The sequence below is a fragment of the Colletotrichum fioriniae genome, assembly GCF_027942845.1.
Source record: "Colletotrichum fioriniae strain IMI 355084 chromosome Unknown scaffold_6, whole genome shotgun sequence".
Taxonomy (NCBI): Eukaryota; Fungi; Ascomycota; class Sordariomycetes; order Glomerellales; family Glomerellaceae; genus Colletotrichum; species Colletotrichum fioriniae.
The window spans coordinates 1050194-1071368 of NW_027076842.1; the positions used below are offsets into that span (position 1 = coordinate 1050194).

Sequence of the window (21175 nt, forward strand, 5' to 3'; positions counted from 1 at the left end):
CTACCTACCTTAGGTAGTACCTAACTACCTAGATAAGGCGATAGGTAAGTACACCACCCAGGTACCGGGATACGGTACCTAAGCATGTCCTTACCGCGGCCCGCCTTGCTCACCTAGGTAGGTTGCTGAGGTAGGGGCACCAAAGTTAAGGTACCAACGCCGGGTATGGGGTCGCTGTCGCACCGCGGCTTTGTTTACTTTTTTATCGCAAATTGTATTTCCAACTTCGCTCGCCTGCCCCTCAGCTCCGACCTTGGTATTTTGACCCGCCGTTAAGACCAACCCACCCGTCTGACCTCAATCACCTCAGTCTAAGTGCATAACAAGCGTTATTCCGTATTTTGGATGCACGCGCACTTTCTCCACGCCGATTAATTGCGAACGACTCCTGCGCGACACCTAACGTTTCTCCCCAGCGCGTTGGCTACTCTGTCGACATTTGCGCTTTGCCTATACACCTCGCCAACTCGCAGTAGCCTCCAATCCAAGCCGCAGTGTGAATACAGCGGACTGCACTTTCGAACTCGAACACAAACTCCGACGACCGTCTGTCTCCGGCGCCAAGATCATCACCTCAAACCCAATCAAAATGTCGCCGGCGAAGAAGGCTAGGGGCAGACCACCAGCTGCCAACAAAGTCACGAAGCCTGCCCAGAAGGCTACAAAGGGTCGCGCGGCTGTAAAACTTGCAGCAGCGATTAGCAAAGCTGGAGAAGAGGCCATCAACGACACGTCTAGCAAGGCAAGCGGCAAGATTTCGAAGCGAGGCCGCAAGGCTGCCGAGAAGATCGAGATCCAAGAGGAGGATATCGAGGACGAGGACGATGACGATGATGCGTCGAATGTCGACAGCATGGCCGAATCGGAAGAGGACACTGCCCCAGCGGTGACGACGACGACAGCGAAGACTAGAGGGCGACCGAAGACAGCAGCCAAGATAGCGACGACTACAGACACATCGAAAAGAGTACCGAGTTCTACTATGAAGGAAAACGCAAAATCGACTAAGCGAGGGCGTTGTGCAGGAGCAAAGGTCACTCGAAGTGATGAATCTGAAATTCCAGAGACGCAGGCCCAAGATGATATGGACGTCGATACGGAAGCCGATGACCAATTCGATGAGCTACCGGTACCAAAGCCGTCAACGCATCGCGGTCATCGGACGAGCGGCAATCCGGACTTGGATGCTAGTGATGTGCAAATCAGGAGGCGCTTGGGCGACGCAATTAGAAAGTACGATAACCTGGAGGCGAGATACCGCGATCTTCGGGACATCGGGGTTAAGGCAGCAGAACGGAACTTTGATAATCTCAAAAAGGAGAGTGAAGAAAGAGCAACAAGTGAGTACCAAAGACCAGGCGTAGGGGCAACAAGTTACTAATCGGATGAAGCTGCAAACGAGCTCATTGCGCATCTCAAGGCTGACCTTACAGAGCAACGTAGCTTGGCCAAAGAAGGGCAGCAACGCAAAAAGCAACTGGAAGAAATGGACGCAAAGGTGTCAGCTCTGACGACTTCCCTAAGCGAGGCAAAGCAGGAAATCAAGACCCTGACAACGCGCTTAGCCGCGAGCAGGTCTGCCGAAGCTGCGGCCAGTGCCAAGGTCATACCCGGAAGTGCCGTCAAAGGTTCAAGCGCAGCTGCCAGAGCCATCGCTAGCGCGGATGTTGTGCAAACGGGACAGTTGAAAGAGGACCTTTATGGCGATTTGACAGGCTTGATTGTCAGGGTTACCAAGCGTGACTCGGCAGGTCAGGTTTTTGATTGCATACAAACTGGGAGAAACGGAAGTAAGTCATTGTCTCTACCAATAGTCATCTCATCATACTAACCTCCGCAGCCCTTCACTTCAAACTTGAAGTTGAGAACGAAAGCTCTGGCGAAAATTACGAAGAGGCTCATTTCACGTACAAGCCACAACTGGACTCCAACAGAGATCGCGAACTCATCGACATGCTGCCTGACTTCCTTGTCGAAGAGATCGAATTCCCTCGGCCACAGGCGGCGAAGTTCTACGCGCGTGTCATCAAGTCTCTGACGGAGCGGCTGGACTGAAGGGGCTTGTGTAAGGACTGTTGTGGAAGTCGAGAAGCTGGATGAGACGGGCGGGCGGGAAGCATTTGAAGTTGTTCGATATGATACCCCTTAGAGACTGTGTTTATTTCTCGCGTGTGGTTTCGGGACGTGCAAATGCCGCCCAAAGCTGCTGAGGATTTTGACTTTGGCGGATACATTGGAGCCGATAGCTCAGTGGATAGGGTAGTGCGTGAATCAACTGGTCTACCCCCGACTCGCAGAGTTTGTTGCTCCCTTGCCAATAAATGGATACGGAGCACCAAAGGCCAAGAGCTGTCCTTGTGACTGCCTACCTTAGCAGGTATTCCGTACATTATCCACAGAGGTTCTCAAGAAAAGCAGCTCGACAAGGTAGGTACCGGTTGACTGGCCTGTCAGAGGGTGAGCACCCTGATGTCCCAGCAGCAAACTACACCTCAATGGTCGTGTTGAACAATCCGCTTTTAGCAATGCGGGAAGTTGCTTTGTGAATGCAATGCTCAATAGGGGGAGTGGCTTGAAGGAATTCTTGCATTCCAACCAACTTGTATATATGTCTAGATATATCTGTGCCTAGCCATGTATGTGACAATGATGTAGACACGTGGGCAAAACCAGGCACTTTCAATCTTCCATTGTTATGCTATTAATAAGTACTAGGTAGGCAATAATCAAGGTGTCTTTAAAGTCGCGGACACTGCCCCTAAGGTAGGTAGACAGGTAGACTAAGGCGACACCTCGAAGTATTATATCCAGGATGGAAGCTGTAAAAGCCCCGCTACATGCACACAGCCGCTCCCGCTCCATGGCGTGGGGCCACCGATGCCAATGTGGGTCCGTCATCCCTACACGTCGTCAATTTGGGGGAGACGTGTCGCGAAATCCAATAATTTCCGCGTCGATGCAACAAGCGGGACGACTGTCAACCCTGGTCTGGATATCGACTGCATTGAGCTAGATGAGACGGCTGCGTCCCCATTTTCCATGAGTAAAGTCCAGCGTTGCGCATCAACAGCATTGTATTATACTCTTTTTATAGGAGCAATGCGCGAGCCTTGAGATGACTGCGCTTTCACTCTCTTTTGTAGAGCTCTTGAACATTTCCCCTTCATTCTTTTAATCCCGTCATCCACCAGACTAATCGACTCTGGCGCTGAGCGAGTGGATTCCCTCGCCTGTTACCCACTCTGGGCGTGTCATACCCCAGATCCTCGTTGATTGAGCTACTCCCACTCCTTTAGGGCACAGGAGAAGACAGACATCACAAGAGACACAACGCAGCAAAGAGAAGACGTCTTTCCCTGGCCATTCGTCTGTGATGGCAGTCTCCTCGCGCGCCGGCTTTCTAGCCGTCGCTGTCATCTTTCACCTCGTCTATATCTATTCGATTTTTGACATTTACTTCGTCAGTCCCATTGTTTCGGGCATGAAGCTTGTTCAAATCGAACGGCTCGAAAACTCCAAGGCCCCTGCAGACCGTCTGGTTCTTTTCGTGGGTATGCGCTCGCCCATCTTCTCGAATACCGCGTGTTAGCTGGTGCAAGATACTAATACTCTCTCCCAGGTGACGGTTTGCGAGCAGACAAGGCTTTCCAGTCCTTTCCCGACCCTTACCCCGAGTCCGAGGATGACTTAACCCCGCGACCCCTCGCCCCTTTCCTACGATCCCGCGTTCTTGAACATGGCACCTTTGGGGTGTCACACACGCGCGTACCGACTGAATCTCGCCCTGGCCACGTTGCGCTCATCGCCGGTCTTTATGAAGATGTCTCGGCCGTGGCGACCGGCTGGAAGCTCAACCCCGTAAACTTCGACAGTGTCTTCAACCGGAGCCGTCATACCTGGAGTTGGGGATCCCCCGATATTTTGCCCATGTTTGAGCAGGGCGCTGTTCCCGGGCGCGTCGATTCCTACACATACGGACACGAGTTTGAGGATTTCAGTCAAGATGCGCTGCAATTGGACTTCTGGGTTTTTGACCACGTCAAGGAGCTTTTTGCTGATGCTGCCAAGAACGAGACCCTTGATGCCGCTTTGCGCCAAGACAAAGTCGTCTTCTTCCTCCATCTGCTCGGCCTGGATACCAATGGACACTCGTACCGTCCCTACTCGAAGGAATACTTGCATAATATCAAAGTTGTGGACCAAGGCGTCAAGGAGATTACAGAAATGATTGAGAACTTCTACGCCGATGACCGGACCGCCTTCGTCTTCACTGCCGACCACGGCATGAGTGACTGGGGTAGCCACGGCGATGGCCATCCCAACAATACTCGCACCCCCTTGATCACCTGGGGATCTGGCATTGCCCCGCCGGTGCTGTCCTCCGGTTCTGTTGCCCCCGGGCACGACGGGTACTCGGCAGACTGGCATCTTGACGAGATTAAGAGACACGATGTGGCGCAAGCTGACATCGCTGCTCTGATGGCATATTTGATCGGTGTGGAGTTCCCTGCCAACTCTGTCGGCGAGCTGCCCTTGTCCTACGTCTCGTCGAGTATCGAGGAGAAGGCGCAAGCGGCCCTTATCAACGCTCGTGAAATTTTGGAGATGTACAGGGTTAAGGAAGAACAAAAAGAAGGCCACGGAGCTCCGCTACCGACCATTCCAGCCCTTGAGTGACGCAGGTTTGGCCCCTGAGCGCCGAGTGGCCGCTATTCAACGCTTGGTTGACGCTGGTAACTACGAAGAGGCCATCGAAGAGTCTGCAGCTCTCATGAAGATTGCCCTGGAGGGCTTGAGATACCTCCAGACTTACGATTGGCTGTTCCTCCGCACGCTGATCACAATTGGGTACCTTGGTTGGATGGCGTTCGCGCTGACGATTGTCGTTGATCTGCATGTTCTGCGTGGCAGCCAGCTTCCTTCGCGTACGACCCTTGGCACGACGGCTTTCAGCTCCGTCCTTGCAGCGCTGTACGCATCCTTCATCATTTCCAAGTCCCCGATCACCTATTATGCCTATGGTTTCTTCCCCGTCGTCTTTTGGGAGGAAGTATGGGCTAGGCGCAGCTCTCTTATTGAGGGCCGAAAGGTTCTCTTTGGGCACATCAAGACTGGAGCGAGTGTATTTTCGTTCCTGCTGAACCTTGTGGCTTACATAGGTATTATCGTGTCTTTGGTAAGATGGATCTTTTCTTCAACCGGCGGACGTTGCTAATACAGGTGCATAGGCTCTGGGATACATTCATCGCGAGGTCCTCACCGTGATCTACGTTCTCGCGGCTTTCTGGCCCATGACGTATGGCTTGAGGTTCCTTCAGCTGAACTCTCTGCTTTCTGTTGTCTGGTTCTTCTCATGCTTGGTCATGAGCGTGTTTACATTGCTCCCCGCCATGAAGTCAGAGGATATTCCTTTAATGTACGTTCGCCCCATATCATCCATACTGGGACTCACATTTTAACGCATGGCAGTGTGGCCGGTGGAATCGTCATGGCCGCCATTGGTCTGGCGTATCTTATCTGGGAGGACAGACTATTGGCGAAGCCAGCTCTGCCGATATCAAGGGCTTTGACCGGTGTCCAGGTAAGGGACTATGCAGAAGTTGAAGTGCTACGAGACAACAAAGGCTAACCAAAGACCTTGCAGATCGGCTTGATCTTGCTCGCAATTGTGGTCACTCGATCCAGCGCCATCTCTCTTCAGGCCAAGGCGGGCTTGCCTCGGGGCAATCAAGTCGTCGGCTGGATTGTTCTGGGTAAGTGTTCGAGGATAGGATAGCTTTGTGGCATTGCTAATCCCTTGTCTAGTTATTTCGCTGCTCATGCCCTTGGCTCAACGTCTGCAGCCCAACAGCCACTACAAGCACAGTCTGATGACCATGTTCTTGACCTGTGCACCGACTTTCGTAATTCTGACCATCTCCTACGAGGGCGTCTTTTACGTGGCTTTCAGTGCCTTGCTGGTTGCCTGGGTCGGTCTAGAACATCGCGTGTTCGTCTTCAGCAAGGGCACTGAGGAAGATCGACGCTCCTCTTCCAAAGACACCGCCAGTAAGCCACAGGAGGTGTCCACATCACGCTTTAGAGCCTTGACTCTCGCCGATGCGCGAGTGTGTCTGTTCTTCTTCGTCTTACTGCAATCAGCCTTCTTCAGTACTGGGAACGTGGCTTCCGTTTCGTCCTTCAGCCTGGACAGCGTGTACCGCCTGATTCCCATCTTCGATCCCTTCTCCCAGGGGGCACTGCTCGTCGTCAAGCTCATGATTCCGTTCGCCCTCATATCGGCGAACCTCGGAATCCTCAACGTCAGACTTGGCGTGGCGCCCTCCTCTCTCTTCATGGTTGTCATGGCCATCAGCGACGTCCTCACGCTATACTTCTTCTGGGTGGTCAAGGATGAGGGCTCTTGGCTGGAGATCGGCTCGACCATTAGCCACTTTGTCATTGCCAGTCTGTTATGCGTCTTCGTGGCGCTCCTTGAGGGTGTGAGCGCCCTGTTCATTAGTGGCATCGAGGTCGAGGGGTCTGAACCAAAGACCGGACAGAACGGAACGGCTGCGGCGGCATCTACCTCCGCCGGAGGCACAATCGCCAACGGCAACGGAAAGACATCAGGTGCTGGTGCAAAGCTATAAGGGGAGAACTTTTCAAAGGTTCCGGTGGGGGCGGAGGATAATGTACATATGATGGCATCAGATACTGATTTATTATCACAATGCCTGTTGATACCCCGAATTTTGAGCTAAATCAAGATGTGTGGAAACAAAGTCCGCTGGAAACCCTTGAAATCGCAGACTCCCGGTAGAACCCGGAATGAGCTTGGCAAGCCGTGTCCTGTGAGCTTGACGTTTCTACGTGCCGTTTATTCACCGGCTTGAGTGCCAATGACATGCTTGAACCCCACACTCGTCGTCTATGGGGAAAGCTCTTGTCTTTGGCTTCAGAGACGTGGTTGTCCTTTCTTGTTAAGTGATGAAACTTTCTTGGCTTTCGACTTCTTGTCCCCCCCTTCTCCAACCACTGAATCAATGTGCCTCGGCATCGTCCAGATAGAAGAGATCATAGTACAGGTTCAAACCCGTGAAGCCCCGGTGATATTAAGGGCTGTCCCGGGATATAGGTTAGTCACGTTAGTATATCGGCCGTATGGAAGGGGCGGGAAGCTGTAAAGGGGGGATGGTATGAGCAGGGGTAAGGGGGAATATTGCGGGTTGGAAAGGGGAGTCGGGGAGCTACGGCCAACTTGCCATTTGGTCCTGCAAGGAACATAATACAAACGCGGCAATGACAGGATGTCTAGTGTAGTGTGCCGGACTAGCCATTGGTGATCTTACGTGGAGTTGAGTGATCTCGGGGAGATAATGCGGGGAAGTAGGTAAAGACGTAGCAGCCCATACCGGGCCCAGCACTCACCCCGTACTCTGGTTCTGCTGTGTGCTTCAATACCTACGTCGAACACTGGGGTATTAGTGTGCCCTTGGTTGGGACGTTTCATTCTTTGTCTGCGTGTGTGATGTGGTTGCAACAACCTTGGATTTCATATACTAGTCCCATAAACGTGTAGGTTTACTCGCGAATATTATCGAGGAACTGGAGAATCCCGTTTTGGTCATCATTAGGTTGTTTGTACTTACATGCAATTCTCTCTCACCTATCCCATGATGCTGCCTGCATGGGTAGGTGAGAGTGATACGGCGGGGAAGGGTTGCATGAGTTGGGCTAAATACGTCGTGAGACGAAGGACGGGCGTAAACGCGCTGAGGCTGCAGGGACACTCGTCAATCTGAAGCAAGACGGAGAATATATCCGGCAGTGGAGTTAAAGAGTGGTAGTAGCAGTCTACCTACAAAGCTACATGCCAAGATGAGAGGCCGTATGATGTGGTCTTCTTCAGCTCCACTAGCACAAGTGATCGACCCAGACAGGATCTCGCATTGAGAGGAAATCGCACGATACGATACGGTACGCATACGATACAGCTTTACAAGTCATGGGAATGTATGCTCTGATATCAGGAAAACTCTAGTTATGTTGGGAACAGATCCAGGTATTCAATGCAAGCCGGCAACCTCTGGAAGCAACAGTTCGTGGAGGAAGAGGAAGTAAAGGAGGAATATCGAATGGAAGAAACTGCATTACCCAACAAAGATGCCAAACTGGTAAACAGCGCGGGGATACAGATACTGTTCAATTGTCGTTCCTCCGGACGATCGTGGATCGCAGTCATCCCAAGTTCCCAAGACAAACGCAGTAACGGCCTGGAAAGTTTGCGGCGTCTAGAATCCCAATATTGGACAGAATCATTTGTCACCTGTTGTGCAGCACTTACAGATATTGGCACACTTTGACACTCACACACACACTCTACTTACAGACAGACACACGACACACACACGCACATACACGCCAAAGAAGTACATCGGCGGCACACTAGGTAAAACCGTACAGCTAGTATCCCAGTCACCTTGGTGCCATTCTTTGCTCGGGTTCCGCGCGCGGGAACCCTCGAGCAGTTCGTCTACCTACTTACACAGTAGACTAATGAACTTTCTTGTCGCAAAGTCAGTGCCTTCCACTCTGGGGGAGTGCCGTGCGCCACGCCAACTCTCGAGTCCACCACTTAAGCATATCGCCATGGCAATTCTGGATCTTTAATAATCGTAATGGTGGTGGTGGAGGTGGTGGTGCCGTGTGCGCCGGTACCCTTGTCATCGCCAGGGAGATGCTGCCCGGCAATCGGAAGAGCCCGGCGAGAGGTGAGCTCATCTATGTAGGTATGCCTTTTCTGTCTGTTGCCCTTTCCCCCATTTAGAGTGATCAAGCAGAAGCTGGACGATTCAAAGGAGGTCACTCTATTGAGAAAGCTGAAAGACGCTGACGCTGCATGATGGAGACTAGACGCACAGAGAGCAGCGCGGCCATGCAGTCGAGGTCGTGATCATATGCTTTTTCTCGGCACCTCCAGGATTTCTGGGCGCTGCAAAAGAAGAAATCCACTTTGGAGAATCGAGACACACAGCAAAGCGTGGTCCTTGCCTAAAAAGGCAATACATGCGCGGACCAGACCGTTTCGGAGCATACCCCCGATCCATACCCTCACCGCGACCCGACGACGATTCCTTCAGGCACTATCCGTACTTACTTTTGTATGTAGTCTCTATCCAGTCGTGTCTTGGCTTACTTGGGGTTCTGCGAATAAGCAGGAGTTCATCACCAACGACTGATCACCGTACCGCTGCCCGCACCGCACCGTTCCTGTTCCTTACCCGCATCTGCGCGCGCGCCCAGCCTGTATCCCGCCCCTTCCGCAGTCCTCCGTACGCTACTCCGTACATACCCAGTATATCTAAGGTAGGTAGTACCTTAGTATATGGGGTACCACGGTACCTAGTATTAGTATACAATTTTTACGGGCCTGCGCTTGGCCCCTGCAGGCCCTCAGGTTCCCTTGCCTTGCCTTGCCGTGAGCCTGGCGGGGTGTCTTCTGCAACCACAATCCCGCAACCCGCACCCTTAGCAGTCCATCCCCCGTCCATCACGGCCAATTCCATCTCTTTTACCCCAGATCTAGTGTAGCGGGTTACGCCCAGCCTCACCCTCGCACTCACCCACGTCATCCTCACCCTCGTCTTTCACCACCAATGGCCATGGGTCCTACCTATCCGGTCCGAGGAGGGCTAAAAGAATCATATTCGAAATGGATGGCCGAGGAGGAGCGGAAGGAGTGGATTCACCTCCTCAGTCTCGACTCTCCTTCGTTCCCAACATGGATTGGCGCATGACTGTTCAACCAGTGGCGTGGGTTGGATTCTGAATTACTGCCACCTACGGCAACAAACACTGCTTCATGTCCGGCTGCTTCACTTTCCAACCCCCTACGTACCCTAGACATTTTACATATGGACTTTGGGCGGGCCATGGCACACGATCATCCGTCTTCGCCGGAAGCCGGGACCAGGAAAGACGTTGGCGGGGGAGGGGCAGCGATCCTGCCAGCACTGAATAGCACCGTTTGAAAAGTCTCACATGCTTGCCCCGTAAACGTTTGTGGCTTTTCCTCTCGCTCCATTCCACCGGCCTTGGGTACACACTCCGTCGAGGCTGCCACACTTACCCACGAGACCATAATCTCGGCGTCAACAGCCAAGGGGACCATCAAGCTGAACCATTGGCGGCGGCAGAGGCGAAACCTGGCACTCGACACTGCACACTGGTCACTGGTCACGCAGAAACCACATGCTAAAGCAAGGACGGAGACGGTGTGATTCTGTTTATGCGTTGTACCTGGGAACTTGGTGTTGGTGGCAGCTCGAGGAGCCGGATCCTTTCTTCCAGACTCCAGTCATCATCTCCGATGTCTATAATAGACGATGGCTCGCTCCCGTTCACGCGTATTTTGTCTAGGACTAAAACACCCAAGCCCCAAAAGCAAGCATAGCCGCAGGTCACCAAAGAAAGAAACGCAAGATAACGCCTGTTTTGGTCCCGCTGCGGTCTTCAAAGTGGGAACACGCCGAGCCATGACTGGATCCGATATTTGAGAAAAACGAAGCTGGGACCAGACGACTAGCCGGACCTCCCTCCGTGATACCTACCTAGCCTTACGACTCTTGCCTTGTGACACGGACACAAGGCAGATCGTCCTGGGACAAGGGCAGACGAGTTTTACCTTACTTACACGGGAGCCGATTGCGAGATATCGAGAAAGTAGCGAGTCAACGTGGAGAGAAGAGGGCAGCGCATCGCCACATACCACGACAGTGGGTCGCCTACAACGTTGAACCTGGGAGCTAGACGACAGCAAGCGATAGAAACGCCAAGGGCTCTATGCTGTGAAGCTAAAGCTGATTGCCTTTTCTGTCTTTGCTGGTGAACAGACCAGTAATGTGAAGAGGGGGCTTTGCTCAACAAGGAACCCGAGCAGCGGCAAACCGGCAGATGCAGCGGGAATCTGGGCGCGGCACAACTTGGTTGAATTCTGATTTCCCGATCTCTGATATCCCGTCATCGGCCGAGCTTCAAACCTACAGGCGACAACTCTGTCCGATCTTCAGACCAAGAAATCTACCTTAGTAGCGCCCACCAAAGGACAACAGGGTATCTGAGTAGGAAAACCGGGTTCTAGACCAAAGTACATGACAGCAGCTCCAGCTCTGTAGGGATATTGTTTGTTGTAGTTTACTTGAAAGGTACGCGACCCTTTCAGAGTCGCCCTTCGCGGTGGTTGTACTCATTGTTGAACTTCATCACCATCTGTCTTCTGTTTTTTTATCTTTTTTTTTCTCTTCTTCTTCATGTCTCTTTCTCTTTACAAATCAACTTAGAATCTAGGCAGGCCGGATGAGATCCTTCCTACGCAAAGAGAACAGCACGATCAAGTACTGACCGTTGTACACGGCAGCCTATTAGCCGAGTTACACGACAGCAAGACACGCCGGACAAAGCATAACCATCCTCACAAGGGTCAGGAGGTCACCTATCTCCTGAGACCAAATTTGGATGGCTGTGCTCCAGTGGCCAAGTGTGCCGAATCTTGAAGAGGACGGCGACATTGAGTTCCCCGGAGTTGTGTTATTGAAGCAGCAGCAACAGGAAACCCATCAACACTATCAGCGAAGCGAACAACTATCGCAGCAAAACTACTTTGGACTTGCAGAAGAGACCAAACAAGACACTGGCTTTCCAGAATTGGGCAAAGAAACCGACAGTGAGGCTCGAAAGCACAGCCTCGACCATCACGTCAGCCGCGACCTGGACTTGAACTTGACCTTCAGCCTTGACCTCGGCATCGACGGTGACATTGACCTTCCAGCGGCTCAGGTTGACGCGGCCGAATCTGGGATTCTGACAGAGAACAATTACAGCGCGATTGTCGGTCTGCGGCAACAAAGCGAGTCCAATCCCACGTCAGTGCTCTTCCCATTCCATCAGCCGCAGCAGAGCCAACAAGGAGAAGAAGAAGAAGAAGAAGAAGAAGAAGAAGAAGAAGAAGAAGAAGAAGAAGAAGAAGAACGGACGGAGCAACATCAGTTGTTGTTTGATACGGGTACATCAACGGATATAAGTTGCAGTGCAGGGGGAGAAGGAGAAGAAGGAAGAGAGGCAAGAGTTGTAGAGGTCCCCACGTTTGCATTGCACCTTCCCGGGCCTCAACCTGTGTTAGGTTCCGGATCTACTACTGACCCATCTTTTTCTCTTTCGGCATCATCCACAATACTGGCAACAACATCACCTGTTAGAGGAGCAACAGGAGCAACATCATCAGGAGTCGCAGGACATTCGGCAGAAGTGCATTTTCCGAATTCCATCTCATCAATCTCCAGCCCCAACAGCTCCGGCACTAGCAGCTCCACCGCCCCCAGTTCCACGTCCCACAGGCCCATCCTCTTCCCATCAGCATCAGCACCGGCGCCAGCACCAGCACCCGCATCAGCATCAGGGGAAACACCATTTGCCCACTCCCACTCCCACCACTCCTTGTTCTCGCTGACCTCACCCCCCCTCCACCCGCATCCGCATCCGCACCCGCACACGCACCCGCACCCACGCCACCTGAACAATCCTCGCACACATCAGAAGCACCAGAAGAAGTACCAGAAGCCTTACCAGCGTCAGCAGCAGCAGCAGGGCCACCACCTCCAACACCGACACCACTCCCACTCCCCGTACCCAGCCGGCCAGGCCAGCCACCACCACCACCATAATCAACAGGCTCCGCTGCCTCCGTCCATCCCAGTCCCAGTCTCAGTACCAGCACCACCAACACCAGCACCACCAGCACCAACACATCCAGAGCCTGCGCCAGAGCCAGACGTTTTTGCGCCTGGGCCACCAGAGCCAGTGACTCGGCCGCTGCCACACCTGTTCCCTCCCACTGGCCCTCCTCCCATTACTAGTCGACCCGAGAAATTCGTCGACGAACCTCTTCACCACTACCCTCACGACTCTGTCGCAGCTCACTCTTCACGGTCGCCCATGGATGTCGATATGTCGTCGACCGACCTTCCGGCTCAGCAGCAGCAACAGCAGCAGCAGCTTAACCAGCAACAATCACCGCAAAAATCAGAATCGCCATCACAGGCCCCAGGAACCTCTACCAATCCAGCTGGTACGAGTCCCAACGCTCAAGGTAGCTCTGCTGCTGCTGCCGCCGCGGCCGCGGCCGCCGCGAACCACTTGAGTTTTCGCAGGTTCGTCCCTCACCACCGACCCAAGTCCCGTCGAATTCTTTCAATAGCCATCTTCCAATCAATGGCGGATGTAACCTGTGTGCTAATATATTTTTTGATTCGAATAGGCAACGAGCTTCTAGAGCTTGCGAGGTACGTAGTCTCACACCTTTATGTTTTGTCGCGCCCGCCATTCCGTGGCCCCTCTGCCCACTTTGTGCCGAGGCATCGCTACTCGCGCCGCGGCGCTGCGTTGCGCTCTACTGGTGCAATGCTGCCCTGCGAGATCTCACGCCCACCTCTTGTCGATTTTCCTTTATCCGAATTAAAGCTAACCTTGTATTATACAGACATGTCACGCCCGCAAGGTACGAACAGTCTTATTTTCTAATTAGGCGCTCTCTCTCTCTCTCGTGGGCGATTGAGCTTCCGAGTCGGCCGATTCCTACCCACAGCCGATTTCCACCTGCCCCCTCCTCCGATCGACACTCTCCGCCAAACCTCTTTGGCTAATATTTTGTCTAGGTACGATGCGATGCCGCGAGCCTCGGCGTTCCTTGCACGAACTGCGTAGCTTTCCAAATAGAATGTCGCATTCCAACCCCGAAGCGCAAGAAGACTACGAATGCCGGAACGAACAAGGACTCGGACAGGTCTGCCTCAGCTTCGCCGTTTCCACATGCTCCCAGTCATGGGCTAACTGAGGTGTGCTCCAGCGAGAAAGGAGATAACGCTGAAGAGCGTTCACCGAGAGCTCCTAGTGTACCTGCGCCTGGGCCTGGGACCTTCCCGCCGAGGACTCCTGCTGTCTATCACACCACAGATGGCACGCCGTCGTCCACCTACACCGAGTCGCAAGCCCGAAAGGAGGAAGTCGATAGTGGCACTTATCTCAACCTGGTGATGAAACCAAAGTTCACGAGAGCCCCTATAACAGATGCTGGCAGGGTCGCATATCTTGGAGAGTCGTCCAACCTGACGTTGCTTGTCCATGATCGACAAGGCTCGTCAGACGTAGTCCACTATCCTCTACCCGAAAATGTGAGGGGTTCCAGGGCCCGACTGACCGAGCTGGACAATGTTGAAATCGATATCCTGCACCAGCGCGGTGCCTTCCTTCTACCGCCGAGATCTCTATGCGACGAGCTCATCGACTCCTACTTCAAATGGATCCATCCGATCGTTCCGGTCATCAACCGTACCCGCTTCATGCGACAGTACCGTGATCCCAAGAACCCGCCGTCTCTTTTGTTACTGCAGGCTGTGCTGCTGGCCGGCTCGAGAGTCTGTACGAACCCACAGCTGATGGATGCCAATGGTTCGACAACGCCCGCTGCCCTGACCTTCTACAAAAGGGCAAAGGCGCTCTATGATGCCAATTATGAGGACGACCGGGTAACCATTGTACAGTCATTACTGTTGATGGGGTGGTACTGGGAAGGACCTGAGGATGTCACCAAGAACGTGTTTTATTGGAGTAGAGTCGCCACCATTGTCGCTCAGGGTTCCGGAATGCATCGAAGTGTTGAGCAGTCACAGCTCAGCCGCTCCGACAAGAGGTTGTGGAAACGAATCTGGTGGACTTTGTTCACCCGAGACAGGTCTGTTGCCGTTGCTCTCGGCCGACCAGTCCACATCAACCTCGACGATTCCGACGTCGAAATGCTTACGGAGGATGATTTCATCGAGGATGATGGCGATCGTAACAGCGAGTACCCCCCGGATCCCATACACGTTCAGTTCTTCATGCAGTACGTCAAGCTTTGCGAAATCATGGGCCTAGTGCTGTCCCAGCAGTACTCGGTAGCCTCCAAAGGACGACAGAGAAATGCTATCGACTTGACCCATAGCGATATGGCCCTCGCCGATTGGCTCCAAAACTGCCCAAAGATCGTGTACTGGGAGGTTGCTCGGCACCACTTTTGGTCAGCTTTGCTGCACTCGAATTACTACACGACACTGTGTCTCTTACACAGAGCTCACATGCCGCCAAATGGAGGCAGTCGGTTCCCTGACGATTCTCCATATCCTTCACGAAACATTGCGTTCCAAGCCGCGGCTATGATCACCTCTATTATTGAGAACTTGGCAGCTCATGGCGAACTTCGATTCTGTCCGGCGTTTGTTGTGTATAGTTTGTTCTCGGCCCTGATCATGCATGTCTACCAAATGCGGTCGCCGGTCCCATCGATTCAGCAGGTAACCCAGGACAGGTTGCGAACATGCATGCAAGCCCTCAAGGAGGTGTCGCGAGTTTGGCTGGTAGGGAAGATGGTGTATACTTTATTTGAGTCCATCATAGGAAACAAAGTACTCGAGGAACGGCTGCAGAAGGCTGCGGGCAAGAGGCACAGGAAAGCGCAACAGGCGTTGGCACAGCTAGAACAGCAACAGCGGCCGCAGGACGTTGCCAAGAGGAAGTACGACGACATGGCGATCGACTTCAGCGTCAATACTCCAACACCCCAAGAGTCTTACGAAAGATCGCGCCCGCAGACACCTAGCCATATGAAGGGCGACGGAGGTCCAAATCAGCAGACGATGCCGCCTCCGATCACATCACCCAATGCGAGGCAGAACGCAGACACGTTCATGGGCGGAACCTCCTCTAGGCCGCAAACCAGACCAGCGACACCCTTCAACCCTTCATTCTCGGTGCCGGCCACACCGCCGGACCTCTACCTTGTTACACGTAACTCGCCCAATATTTCTCAGTCCTTGTGGGAAAACTTCCAGCCCGACCAGCTTTTCCCAGACAGCGCAAGTATGCCAGCATTCCCGCACATGTCACCGCCACCGAACCACCACGGCCTAGATACGGGCCTCATGGCGCAGCTACAGAATCAAAACACGTCTCATGGTCTACCGGCACAAAACACTCAGTTCCAAGCACGGGGCCCTACCAAACAAGGATTGAGTGGAAGCCCTCAACAAGGCACGAACGTCCTGGGGTCTGGCATGCAGGGTTTCCAGCAGCAGCAACCGCAGCAGCAACAACAGGCACATGGGCAAGCGCAGGGCTCCAACAACAATAACAGCCTCAACAGCAACCTCTGGACAGCTAATTTCGACGGCTTGATGCCGGATGGGCAAAGCCCAAGCGACAGCTGGAGTACAGGATCAGCTCAAGGGCAACCTGTTCCAAACACGCTCAATGTTGAAGATTGGTAAGTGAACGCCATGGCAAATTTTGAGAACGCCGCAGAGAGCTAACATCATCGTGCTTAGGTTCCAATTCTTTGGCATTAACAACGGTGACCTGGCGAGCATGAATCTCGATTTGGGGTTGGGACCCCAGTAGGGTGAAGTAGTGGGATGATTTTGCGCTTATTCCATCGGCCGTCTCCAAAGTATTTGCAACAAAAGTTGACTTGCGACGCGCACATTGCGGGAAGGCGTATTGGGGATGTATCGTCAAACGATACCATCTCGTCACGGGAGTTTCGTATTCACTTAGTAGCATGTGAGGGAAAAAGTCAGGACATTCCTGGGCGAGTGACCTGAGCAATCAATGCATACCGATTCTTCAATACAAGCCAATGGTTCAGAGTTGAAGAAAGATACAAACAGTATGCTGCGATCAGAGGACGTAATATGTTTGCGTGTGTTTCTTAATACGTGAATAAAAGAACGTGAGCCTTCAATCAATATGGCTAGCCACTTGAGAAGCTTCAATCCAAGGCTCTGTTTCTCCGGTATGCTCAGCTTCTTTATCCTGAAGGTGAGAATAGTACCTTTTGAATTTTGAATTATTACAAGTTAGACCATATGAATTTGAAATATATCTCTTCGCATACTCACCCTTTCGTGTTAAAGTATACAGGTATCACTTTGAGTCAACACTACATAGTTAGATCCTTTCATCATGGAGAGCCATCGAAGAGGAGACCAAAAGTTGACACTGAAAATCAGGGACGTTAAACATTGCGGTATTGGAAAAGCTGGCCGCGGGTTGAATGATATTGTATAGCCAAAGACTGGGTGGTTCTAGAAGCTGATAAGAAAAATTGTGTCTTTTTTCCCTTTTCTTACCTCCGCCTCGCTTCGGAAAGAACCCTCTCGTCAACAAAACCCCTTGATTGCCTGCCCGTCAAACCCTGGGTTGACAACCCAATCTTCTACTGCTCCCAAAGTCTAATGGTTGAAAATAAAAAGTTGTAAACAAAGATAAAGGGGTTGGGGGGTTAAACAAGCGGTGAACCTAAAGGTTGGGAGCCACCCTGATCGGCACACTCACTTTACACCATGCCCCTCCCCTTCTGTTTGCCTGCCCTTCCCTCAATGCCCGCTAACGCCTGTAAAATGCGCAATCACTTCAATACGAAACTCGACACCTTTACATATCGCCCCTGCACCCCGTGGATGTCGTTTTCATGAATTCTGATCACGAGGTGTGTTCCCATCGAGTCTTTGTTCGAAGAGCACCCGTCTGTAGCTCCTAGTTCCAAACTCTTGCCATTGCAACAGAATAGGCAGAACTCGTTATGAGCAAGCTCAGTCCGACTTTTTGCCCTTTGCTGCTGCTCCTGTGTTGCTCAAGCCTCGTCTCAAGACGGGACCCTCTCCATCGCTCCTCCCGCTCGAGCCAATCGTCATGGGAGCAGCGTCAAGCAAACCTGTGCTGGTCACTCCGCCGCTGCTTGCTGGCATGGGCAACCTTCCATCGTCGCTGTTTGTATCAGTCAACTCGATGAGGTCCAGATCATCTGGCTGGCGGCTTCGTGACCCCAGGGTAGGCGTGCCCGGAGACTTTGCGAACGCGCCTCGGAGCCATGTCTCCACTGATGCTGCTGCGCGGTCTAAGCCAGAGCCTTGTCGAGACGTCGCTGATAGATCCTGTCCCTCATCAAAAGGACTTTCCACGATGCCGCTGCTGGAACCTGGCCGGAATCCAAAGTTTGCAGTCTCGGACCCCATGACAGAAATCGAAGGCAGAGACTCGTCGATGGCGATACCAGGGAGGTGCTTCTTCGCCCAAGAGTTCAAATAATCTTTCTCCGGACCAGGCGCTCGTACACTTCGCCCCAACGAGCCTACGCCTCCGGGCCTCCTCATCCATGCGGGCCGGGTATCGCCCGCATCACTGCCCATCCTGCTTCTCGATGATGCCGGAGTCGATCGCCCTGGGGTGCCGGGTAGGTTTGGCCGACTGCTCAGGTTACTCTGGCGTCGCGACGATGGCCTACCGACTTGCTCAGGACTTTCTGTGAGTCCAGCTGTTATCGCCGCTGCATCGAGAGAGTGTCTTGGCGTCGATATGCTTGAGGTGCTTCGGAGGCTCTTCTTCCGTCGCGGAGGAAAGTACCCAATCGTTTTGCTCGACACACGGGCGATCTCAACTGGTTTTGGGACAGAATCAAGTGTAACCCATCGAACGTGAGACCAAGGAGGCTCTTCCTGGTCTTCGTTGTTGGAGAGTCGAGACGCTGAGCCGTTTTGAGTAGGCAGACTGAAAAAGTCGACTTGTTGTGGTTGTGCCGAAGTCTGCTTACCCCATCCATGAGCGCTTCGAGGTTCTGGTGTTGGGGCAAGCAGGTCGACATTTTGCCCCTCATGGGAAGGCGGCTCGCAAGGGCGGCCCTTGACTTCGCATGCATCTACTGGTATGGCAAGCCACTTGCGCACCAGTATATCTCTAGACCACAGGCCGTTTGCCTTTCTGAATGCGTCTTCGCGGCACCTGTACTTGAGCACTATGCCGGCATAGGTGTCAGTTGGTTGCACATGGTGTATATACACCAGTTGATCTTGGACCTCTTCTTCCTGTGGTGCGTCCCTGGCGATTTCGTCCGAATTTCTCTTCTTATACTTGCCCGACACATCTAGGCCTCCGTTAACTCCGTCGTGGCTTTCCAAAACGCTTGCTGTCCGGGCTGCCTTGAGGGCAGCATCTCGTTCTGCTAGGGAACCTGCCGCAATGTCTCTCTGCGCAGGCCTGCTATTGGGAGGCGGCGCTGGACCCCAGTCCTTGGGAGCCTTTCGTGGCGGGGTAGAGTAGTCTCTTTTCAAAGGATTCATGGTCGTCCGTCTCCCTTCCCTGTGGTCTGACTCGTAGCCCGCATCATGGACGCTTCCACCAGACAAGATGGATGAAGCCAGCCCTTGAATAGAAGCCCAGCCTTGCGACCATGTGGTATCGAGGAAACTGGCCGAGTTTGGCGCGGTGTTGTTTCGACGGGCGGCGGAGGATGCACTTCGAGCACCGGATTTGGAGGCATCGCGGGATAAGTGGCTGGAAGGCATGGGGCTTGGCTCGCGGCTCGGTGAACGCAAGGCAGAAAAGGAAGCCGACAGCTTATCCAAGGGCCCTCCGGAGGTTGAGGAATCCTCTACAGTGCTGATGAGGCGCCGGTTGCGTGGGCGGGCTTCGGCATCATGACGTGCTGGCATGAGGGCCGAAGAAGACATGTGTGATGTCGACCCAGCCGGGTTTAGGGAATCTGCCATGATGGAGCAAGGCCGCCCACCTCGTCGCTTGGGTGGTAGGCAGTTGAAAGGGAGGGCATCAGCGCGTGGCTTCGATCATCGACAGTATTCGGTCGCTTGGAAGACGGTAATAGGCGATCTGGGTCGGCAGCGCCGTTGGCGACTTCGGAGTAGGAAGCACAGAAGGATGCAAGCGGTAGGAGAGGTTGAAGGAGCGGGCGATAAAGTATGTGTTTCGGTCAAGGCGGATTAAGTTCACAGGGGATGTCAGAGTGTCGCTCTCGCGTGTATCTCGAAGGGAAGGGCAGCTGAGGCCAAGGGAGAAGCAGGTGTAGTAGTCGTTGGTCGGTTGAGGAATGAATGGATGGAGGTGATGTATGATGGCCGAATGGATGGACAATTGGAACTGTGGTGGTGTACCTTTTCTTTAGCGTATGCAGTAGCAGCAAGCATGGAAGCAAGCAGTGACAAGCAGCAGTGGACGGGAAGCGGTGGTAGGATGGTAACTGTGGGTGGTGGCAGCGGGAGCGAACCGTATGTGCGTATGCGATACTGTGTATGGAGTATGGGCACCTCTCCACTGGGTTAAGTGTCCTTCCATTGAGGTGCTGAGGCGGCGGGCTTCACTGGGGGCCGTCGAGGGATGTGGGCCGGGGTTTGTCAAGGGACTTGAAGGGACCCTTGGCCAGCCCGCCAAAGACGACGCAATCAGGCACTCATAACTCGCTGAAAGGTACCTTAGCTCCGAACCTCGTGGCTCGAGGTACTTAGGTAAGGTACCTACCACAGTAGGTAAGATACCTTGGGTAGGTACCTAGGTACCGAGGACTGCTTGTGGCTCCCTGTCCTATCCGTACTGAAATGATTAGCGGTCCTTCCAGTGGGGACGAACAGGTGGCATTCCTGCAATCCCCCAATTCGCTTGAGGCCTGGGCTGTTTGAGAAGTCCCGAGTTAGCGGCCTACGGACATGAGTTCTCAGCGGTGGTGGGGGCGGATAATGGGGAAAGGGACATGACTGTTAGTCCTAATTACTGGAGAGACCTGGGACTCCTGGGAGACCTAGTCATGTTCGTGGCTCGCCCACCCACCAACTCACCTACGTAGTAAGACCCCACCCCACACAACAGATCACCCCCTACGACGGATCGCTCGATTAGGCCGACTTTTTCCCTTATTTAATACTACTATTACTACACTATATAAATATTAAATAATAATAAAAAAATCGTAAAAAATTATATTAAAATTATTAATAGATTTACTATGCTTAATTATATAAAAGAATATATTAAAAAATACGGAAATAAACGTCGGTTTTAGTAAATTAATTTAAAAAAACTATTATAAATTAGGGAATCCCCTATATTACTTTTTTAAAATAGTTAAAAAAGTATTACGATAATTAAAAAAATTAAAAGAGAATTATTAGAGGCTTAGTAAATACTAAAAATAGTCCCTTACTTATTAAATAATTATATAAAGCTAATTAAGATTTATTCTAATTTATACTTAAATTAAAAAGTTTATAATATGAATTATTTAATAAAATAGTAATTAATACTTATTTAAAAAAAAGTAAAT

The 21175-nt window shown here is 52.5% G+C and overlaps 5 protein-coding genes across 5 annotated transcripts; 4 read left to right on the forward strand and 1 right to left on the reverse strand.

Moving 5' to 3' along the window:
• Window positions 1-589: 589 nt before the first annotated feature.
• On the forward strand, window positions 590-2055 carry N0V96_005721 (uncharacterized protein; the record flags this gene model as incomplete). The annotated part of the gene is made up of 3 exons (XM_053189660.1): window positions 590-1340; window positions 1392-1790; window positions 1841-2055. The coding sequence occupies 3 exons, from the start codon at window positions 590-592 to the stop codon at window positions 2053-2055; spliced, it is 1365 nt and encodes a 454-aa protein (XP_053053113.1).
• Window positions 2056-3481: 1426 nt separating this feature from the next.
• On the forward strand, window positions 3482-6632 carry MCD4 (Glycosyl phosphatidyl inositol anchor synthesis; the record flags this gene model as incomplete). The annotated part of the gene is given in 7 exon segments (XM_065757480.1): window positions 3482-3551; window positions 3620-4607; window positions 4621-5176; window positions 5229-5416; window positions 5470-5581; window positions 5645-5753; window positions 5806-6632. 7 exon segments carry the CDS (start codon window positions 3482-3484, stop codon window positions 6630-6632), a joined length of 2850 nt encoding a protein of 949 aa, XP_065613823.1.
• Window positions 6633-11496: 4864 nt separating this feature from the next.
• CTF1_1 (Transcriptional activator of fatty acid utilization) lies at window positions 11497-12112 on the forward strand (the record flags this gene model as incomplete). The annotated part of the gene is made up of 3 exons (XM_065757481.1): window positions 11497-11903; window positions 11929-12026; window positions 12069-12112. 3 exons carry the CDS (start codon window positions 11497-11499, stop codon window positions 12110-12112), a joined length of 549 nt encoding a protein of 182 aa, XP_065613824.1.
• An 860-nt stretch (window positions 12113-12972) lies between these two features.
• Window positions 12973-16467, forward strand: CTF1_2 (Transcriptional activator of fatty acid utilization; the record flags this gene model as incomplete). Its single annotated transcript, XM_065757482.1, has 5 exons — window positions 12973-13187; window positions 13295-13319; window positions 13517-13534; window positions 13692-16333; window positions 16395-16467. The coding sequence occupies 5 exons, from the start codon at window positions 12973-12975 to the stop codon at window positions 16465-16467; spliced, it is 2973 nt and encodes a 990-aa protein (XP_065613825.1).
• A 1193-nt stretch (window positions 16468-17660) lies between these two features.
• N0V96_005725 (uncharacterized protein) lies at window positions 17661-19613 on the reverse strand (the record flags this gene model as incomplete). Its single annotated transcript, XM_053189656.1, has 1 exon — window positions 17661-19613. One exon carries the CDS (start codon window positions 19611-19613, stop codon window positions 17661-17663), a length of 1953 nt encoding a protein of 650 aa, XP_053053109.1.
• Between the last annotated feature and the right edge of the window lie 1562 nt (window positions 19614-21175).